Here is an 8,069-nt window from a genome sequence, read left to right as displayed (position 1 = left end):
AAAATATAATTTTTTTTCTTAAGAAACGTTTGATAACTATCCAAACATTAAAAACATTTCGCATGTGAAATTTCAAAATTTCTGATGCATAAAAGTATTTTTAATCTTAAAATGAAAATTACTTTGCATGATATATAGGCAACATGTGAAAAGAAAAAAAAAAACATGAGAAAAACATTGGTTTATAAACCTTAAGACTAAATAAAAAAAATTGATATTTTGCATATGTGAGCATTGTAATGTTTACTGATAATCTGCCAAATTTTGTTAACATTTGCTTCCTAGTTTAAAAGTTATAGCATGAAAACTATAATAAGCACAAAATGGTTACAAGGTTGAGCTCATGCTGAAAGAGTTAATATAAACTGAAGATGATAAAACATTACTTCTTTCATACCATTATCTACAGAATGTCAGTCTCAAGTAAATTAAGTCATCTTACTTTGAATGCAGCTGAAGTAGAAGCTGCACATTGTACTTCTAATTAGCACATGCAAAGCACACATACACATATTAGTAACACCATATCTATCATCAATCTGATCCTGTGACATTTCATGCTTTTGTAAGAATAGTCAAAATAATGATACATCTGATAAAATAACACAAACTATAATACAAGTCTAATACGCTAACTACAGTTTTATAAATATCATAATATTTGATGCTTATTGTTTCAATTTGAAAATGTTGATTTTTTTGGTTTCATTACTGACCTGGATTATAATTATTATATTAATTCAAATGAAACAAAAATAAGCCATATGGTATACTGATCTGTTTTAAATCTATGCCATTCAGTTTCACTTTGGTTATTTTATATAAATGATTTTCTCCTTTATTCATTATTATTTTTACTGTTGATGTGTGATATTTCATTAGTCTCTAGATGCCTGAAACTGAAAATCTAATAATGAAACTTTGCAACTTAATTATATATGCCCGAAACAAGATGAGGATCAGTTTTCATCAACTCCACAAGCTGATAAACCATGGAATGCTACTTTCACTAATGTGAGCAGCCAAACAATTAAATACATTTTAGTTCTCCAGAACATTGGATTTTCAAAGCCTAAAGAAGTAAAATTACAAATTTCCACAACTTTCAGGTTTTATCTGATAATACCAGTTAAATCTCAGTTTCAAAAAATTCTCCATTCCTCTCAACTACATGAATTATATCATTTAATCTCAACTTTCAGAAAAGGTCCCTTTCCTTCCTATAACATGAATTATACTAGTTCTTCTCGGCTTTCAGAGATAATTCGTCTCCTTGAAATAACAAAATAATAGTATTTAATCCCAGTTTTCTGATGGAGTCCACTTCCTTTACAACAACCATTGCACATAAAATATAATCCTATTAATGGTTGAATCTAATTAACAAATGTCACAAAGTTAGATAACACCAGTAGTAAAGAAGTGTAATCTTTCATACAAAGAAGACTATTTTACTTTCAAGAGTATTTACTTTATGTTCAGATTTTATTTAAGTGTACTTCATATAAACAAAACTATTGTACACATGTTTATCATCATAATAGTATTATTACTGAGAGTTTTCAGTTTTTTTGGTGTAATAAATTATAAGTTGCAGAAAGTTCATTTTTGTGTCTCATGGAGCCTACAGATGAACAATTTATATCAACAATACAGGGGAACTAGAATTAACGTGGATCATTTGTTGTTGTTTTTTTTATGAAAAAGGAAAACAGACCAGGCAGGACTCAAACCTGTGACTCAATATCAGACAGATGATTTACCAATCACCCTTAAAATTTCTGTAGTGCAACTAACCTGGTTTTGGCTTGATTTTCAAGAAACCTCATAAGCTTTGGCCACACATCCTGCAGGGTTCGTTGTCGAATGAAGTCCCCACATACACTAGCCATGGCTGATAAAGTTTCAAAAGCCTGGTATTTATTAAATGAGTTATATGAGTTATACCAACATCACTAACTGTTCAACATGTGAAGTTCAAACAAAGTAAAAATAATTTAAAGACTAAAGATCAGCACATAATGCTTAAAATTCAGCAAAGATTGACGTAAAGAATTTTGAAGCAGGTTAAGATAAACATGTTAATCCTTCAATAAATTTGGGTATTTCAAGACAGTACTAAATAACTGATTGAGAACTTAATCTGATAATTAAATGTATAAGAAAAGTAAGTCATAATTCAGAATGTTATTCTGCATGTAGTATATACAGTTCTTACTTTTGGTATTACAGAAAGCTTTTAAAGTTTTAAAATAAAGAACGCAGAATCCTGTATGGTAACTGTTACCATAATTCTTTATTGTACCATAAGGTAAATATATTAATCCAGAAAGTTAAATTTGTATTTTCCTTTCTGTACAAAACAACTTTTAGTAACTTTAAATAACAGACAGTAAAAACAAAAGCTCGTAAGAGATAACTCTGAAATGTGAAAACTTACTTTTATCATCACAGTTACTTCATTAGAAAATTGCTGAACAAAAGGTTTCCACAACTGGTGAACCATCGGCAATAAATCATCTAAATCAATGAGGGTAAGATTACGTACTTTAATCTCAATAACATCACGTTCTGTTACAGAACAATTAGTGTAAAAATCACACAATAAAAAGCATGTTGTACCAGTGTTTAATACTCACCCTGGTGATGCTTCAAGACAATGACCCCAACAGAAATCGTGTCCAACACGAGGAGGCGAACCCAAATATTGTTTGATGATTGGAGATGAACACACCGTTCTAAGATCTAATGCAAAAGTTTCAAAAGAAACCAAAACATCATGCTTACTTTTAAAACGTGTCCTTCACGAAGACTATATTTTCCTAAAGTTTAAAAACAATATTTAGAAACTGAGAGTTCAATGTAAACTATTACTTATCAATTTGTAGCTGGATAATGCTTTTATTTCTCATTCCAGTTTAGGATTTCTTAATGTTACATAAAAATCTCTAATGCTTACATCTAAAACCATCCTAACATGAAGAGGCTTTTCTGGTTTGTTTTCATCATCATCATTGAAATATCCATCTTTCTCAGTATTCCTAACAACTGGATTTTTAATATTTTCATCAGTTACCAAAGACTCTTCTTTTTCATCATCTTCATCACTGAAAGTTTCTGCAAGCCGCTTGTTATGAAGATAATCAAGTAGAAATTTCTTTAATCTCTGGGAAGGTGGCAGCACTTGGCTTCGACTAGAAATATCCTATGTTAAGTACCATAGTGTATAAATTTGGTTGAAACGCTTAGGTAACAGAAAATTTAAAAAATCACTATTTAATATTCAGAAAAATTAATTAAATAACTTACATGGTTTATTAAAATCTTGATTTCATGTAAACATTCACTACAAATTGGGCAATGACCAATATTTGCACAAGCTTGTGAGATACCAGAAAAAGGAAATTATAGAGAAAACAAAGGATGTCTTGTACATAAATACAAACAACTTTGACAATAATCACACCCTTACAACAACATTTATTCACAGACTCCTATACACATTTTTGAACTGAAATATTCAATTTATTTCTAACAAAGCTCTAGCTGTAGGATATCAAACAAGCAGTTAATTTCTGATTAAGAAATTAGCACACAGGATCACATACAAAAGTTGCAATGGTTTTCTAACGAGACCCTAAACTTCAGCGCTTTCAAATAGTTCACTATTTTTCTTTATTCTAATGAAGAAGAATAGTGAACGAAACAAACAGGTAAAACACAGTTTATTACAAGTTAAGCATGTTACTATTAATCTTTCTTTGCAATATATCATGACAACCCAATGATTTTACAATATTTAACTGCTCTAAACTTCCTCTGGTGAAGAAAGAGTTTTTCATGTTATTCCTCAATTGTAAAACTGGTTAAGAAAAATTTTTCTAACATACAATAACACACTCCTAAAGAATTATTAGACTAATTTATTGTCATGTTATTAATAAGGAACTGTAAATAATTAGAAATCAAACTCCACTGATATGCAATCTAGGGTACAAATTCACAGTTAAACATACCAATTAAAATACTTGAAAACCAGTTTGTCTTTCATAGAAGATGATACAGTTTTTTTACACATAAAATCCTCCATTTATGATAAAACAATCAGATGCATCTTTACTTTACTTAAGAAAATTAATAAGATAAACTCGATATTACTTTGTATTGGTTAGTTTTGAACGTTAATAAGAATAGTGTATTCAACACTGTGAGCTCCTATCTTTATTATTACATGCTTTAATGTTAGGTTAATAAGAATAGTGTATTCAACCCTGTGAGCTCCTATCGTTATTATTACATGCTTTATTGTTTGTTAATAAGAATAGTGTATTCAACACTGTGAGCTCCTATCTTGATTATTACATGCTTTAGTGTTTGAATGATTTTCTTACACTGACAGGTACTCTGTGCTGTAGACTACTTCCATAATGTGCAAGCACTTCCTCTAGTTCGAGTTATGTTTGAAGTTATGAGTGCTATACAGAGATGGTTTCCACCTCAGTCGGAGGTGAGTTTTTATGACCTGTTCAGAGAGAAACCATCCATTGTGTCAGTTCAATAGCTTTTATTCAGCCAAAGTTTTTTTATTAAAACCTACAAACATTAAAGCATGTAATAATCAAGATAGGAGCTCACAGTGTTGAATACACTATTCTTATTAACCTAACATTAAAGCACGTAATAATAAAGATAGGAGCTCACAGTGTTGAATACACTATTCTTATTAACCTAACATTAAAGCATGTAATAGTAAAGACAGGAGCTCACAGTGTTGAATACACTATTCTTATTAACCTAACATTAAAGCATGTAATAATCAAGATAAGACCTCACAGTGTTGAATACACTATTCTTATTAACAAACATTAAAGCATGTAATAATAAGATGGAAGTACATTGTGCAGAAGAAACCATTCTAATTAACAAACATAAAAAAAGTAATAATCAAGATGTGAACATACTGTGTAAACTACAAGTATTTCAATATTCTTTAAGTTTTAATAATTCACTTCATCACAACAGTGTGTCCTAATCTACTAACAAACTTCTGCTAAAACTCACACCAGCGTTTTTCTTATTACAGCTTAGTAACTCACCTCTAACACTGTGTCCTGGACTAGAAGCAAGATACTACTGTCACACTGCTGCAGAACAACCTTCAGTACTACAGGTATCCCAGGATTCTCTGTGAAGTGTCGAAGCTTCAAGGATAATATATTGACCAAATAATCTGCATTTTGTGAAATGATATCAGCAACAGAACTGATGAAAAAATTAAAAATGAGATTTAGTTTCCTACCACTTGTATCAAATGAATTTGCTGTTAGTTTCTTTTAAAATAAAAAATACACGTATTGAAATAAAGAGAAAAAGCCTTGCGGAACAAGACTTCAAAAACTGGTTGGAGCCTTTACTTCCCGAGTGAAAACAAACATAAATAACGTGCGAGACGGCTTTAGTAGTTCTTTACTGCTTACAATAAAAAAAATTGAATGAACAACCTGAGGACACAAATATCTGGACAACAGATAAAGTTCAAAAAAGTTCTGGTACCTCTAAAAACTCAAATGTTCATAAAAACTAACATTTTGAATTAACTTTTCTTAAAATATTCAATATTAGTTAATTTTCATATACTTTCTGGAAGATGTTTTACATCCAGGAACAACAAGCCTTTTAGGATATCTGGAATGCCATAAAATGTACCAAAATGTTACTAAAACAAAAATATACTTGCTTGTACTGACAGTGGAGAGACATGAACTTCAATGCCACATGAGCAGTGTGTGACACAAGTCCACAATTACTGCCTGCTTTCTCTATGACAGGACACAAGACAGTTATGAGAAAAGGTCGAAAATTCTGTCCTAACACCTGCAATATATAAAAAAGTAATTTTACTAGACATATGAATATTTATTAAGACATGTGTAAAAATACTCTTTAAATAGCACTTTTTAAAACTCTGTACAGTTCTCACTACCAAAAGAAAAACCCCATAGAAATCTAAAGATGTTCAGTGTATTATCCTTTTACGTGATTAAACTGAATGTCAGCAACAACTCTTAGGTGAAAGTATACAAGATTTATGAACAAAATGTGCAGAATCTACAATTCCTTCTTTGAGATTTCTTTCTTTCATAAAAGAACCAAAATTAAGTCCTGCATTGTTTGACTTTTTAGTCTATTCATCCAAATAAATAATACATAGTATCATATGTAAGTTACCTGATAATACTAGATCAACAATACTCGGCTGATGTTTAGTTAAACTTGAAAAAGAAAAAGTAAACCAGTTTGAATTGCATCTTTGTTTTTATTATTTAGTATCAAACATACTGTTGGTTTGAATGTACTTTGTAGTCACTATGAGAAAAATCTATACACACACTCTTTGGTTAACTTGTGTTCAGGGTTACTGATGAGGAGTGGAATTCTCCAAAACTAGCATAACCCAATAACACACGTTGATCACAGTGTAGACTGAACTGGATCTCCCTTGAACTTACACTTCAAGATTAAACAATTTTCAGAATACTATGTTTATTGATTATATCATTTAGTAAATAAAAAGTTAGCTCACTATGTATGAAAAAAAAAACTGATCCAATCACAGTTTAATGAAGCACGAGAAGGAATGCTAATAATCATATATAACTAATCAAGCTAGTCAAATGTGAACAATGTAAATAACTTAACAGAGTGAACCTATTACAGTTCTTGGAAAAACTTGCATAAAAAATTGTACCTCAAAGTTTAATTGATTTAGTTGTTAGTAATTTTGTTTGTTTTGAATTTTCCACAAAGGTACATCAGGGCTACCTGCACAAGTCACCCCTTATTTTGAAGTGGTAAACACCATCCACTGCAAATTCTTAGGCTACTCTTTTACTAAAAAATATTTGGATTGACTGCTAAATTATAACACCCCCAGAGCTAAAAGGATGAGTGTGTTTGGTGACAGGGTTTGTTCCTATAACTGACCAGAAGTTTGCAAGATTGTGAATCAAGTACCGTAACTACCATTCAGATCAATAATTTTGTAAAAGTAAACTTTAAACAAGCACAATCCACTTGAAGAAAATAATTAGGTTCTTTTGGTTAATAAATGTTAAATATCAATTAATTTAGAATATTTTCTGGAGTACCTTCATAATACTAAAAAAATGCCTCAAATGGTTGGGAAAGTACATGGGATGCCTTGTTATTAGTTGTCAAGGTACATTCTTAGGGGTAGTAGGCTAATGTCTAAACAGATAACTGACATTTGCTGCCTTTATGAGATGAAGTTACATTCAAAATGTGTCATACTATGAACTTATTAGCTTGGAATCCTCTTGAATGGGTGTTGGTTTTAATGGGACTACACTTCTTCAGGACATCAGGATTACATGGTGGTCAAAGTGGACAGTTAGGACTAATATAGGCAAATTGGACTATAAGATAATATTGTAGAATTTTCATAAAGCAGCTGCAAAACAATAACTAAAATATATGATATGTTATAATGAACTGTCATTTATATGTTACCATAACTACCTCTCTGGTTCAGCATTTGCATCTTCCTTATAATATCAATGAACTGATTGATTAGAAACACATACTAGTCCTTCTGTTTTTAATGATATAGGTTATTTCTGTATAGTTTATACCACTAAAACAGGCTCTTCAATAAAGATATTCAAACTTACAGCTTGGAAAAGTGTTGGCTATTTTTTGATATTAAATAAAGCTTTAATATGCCCTTATAGGAAAAAAAAAAGTGTCACTATGGTATTCAGTGTACACTCATGTCCAGCAAAAAGTTATTTATATATAAATAACTGTGATACTCAGTAAATTCAGGAAAGAACACTAGTGAAAAAGAAACAAACACAAGTGAATGAATAAAAACAACTTCTTTATTCTTACACAAGCACACAAAGTATTGTTGGGGCTGTATCTTGTACTAACATGCTTCTATATTGGCTGGAGACGGCTTGAATGGGTAATGAAGAAAAACTTTAATATAACAGCAAATATACAACGTTTCGACAAGGTTTTGTCATCATCAGGTTGAAACGTTGTAC

At 30.6% G+C, this 8,069-nt stretch overlaps 1 protein-coding gene across 1 annotated transcript in view; it reads right to left on the bottom strand.

The window, feature by feature from the left end:
• LOC106469044 (TELO2-interacting protein 1 homolog) overlaps window positions 1-8,069 on the bottom strand; it is a 64,580-nt gene that overhangs the window by 7,645 nt on the left and 48,866 nt on the right. Inside the window, exons 15-20 of the mRNA XM_013929499.2 lie at window positions 5,738-5,874; window positions 5,097-5,262; window positions 2,960-3,205; window positions 2,640-2,745; window positions 2,441-2,520; window positions 1,798-1,913 (exon numbers count right to left, since the gene is read on the bottom strand). Coding sequence (XP_013784953.2) covers window positions 1,798-1,913; window positions 2,441-2,520; window positions 2,640-2,745; window positions 2,960-3,205; window positions 5,097-5,262; window positions 5,738-5,874 — 851 coding nt within the window. The remainder of the gene's footprint in view (window positions 1-1,797; window positions 1,914-2,440; window positions 2,521-2,639; window positions 2,746-2,959; window positions 3,206-5,096; window positions 5,263-5,737; window positions 5,875-8,069) is intronic.

This window comes from Limulus polyphemus, unplaced genomic scaffold, assembly GCF_000517525.1.
Source record: "Limulus polyphemus unplaced genomic scaffold, Limulus_polyphemus-2.1.2 Scaffold3273, whole genome shotgun sequence".
Taxonomy (NCBI): domain Eukaryota; kingdom Metazoa; phylum Arthropoda; class Merostomata; order Xiphosura; family Limulidae; genus Limulus; species Limulus polyphemus.
Note: the sequence above shows the minus strand (reverse complement) of the source record. Positions and strands in the feature narration are given on the sequence as shown.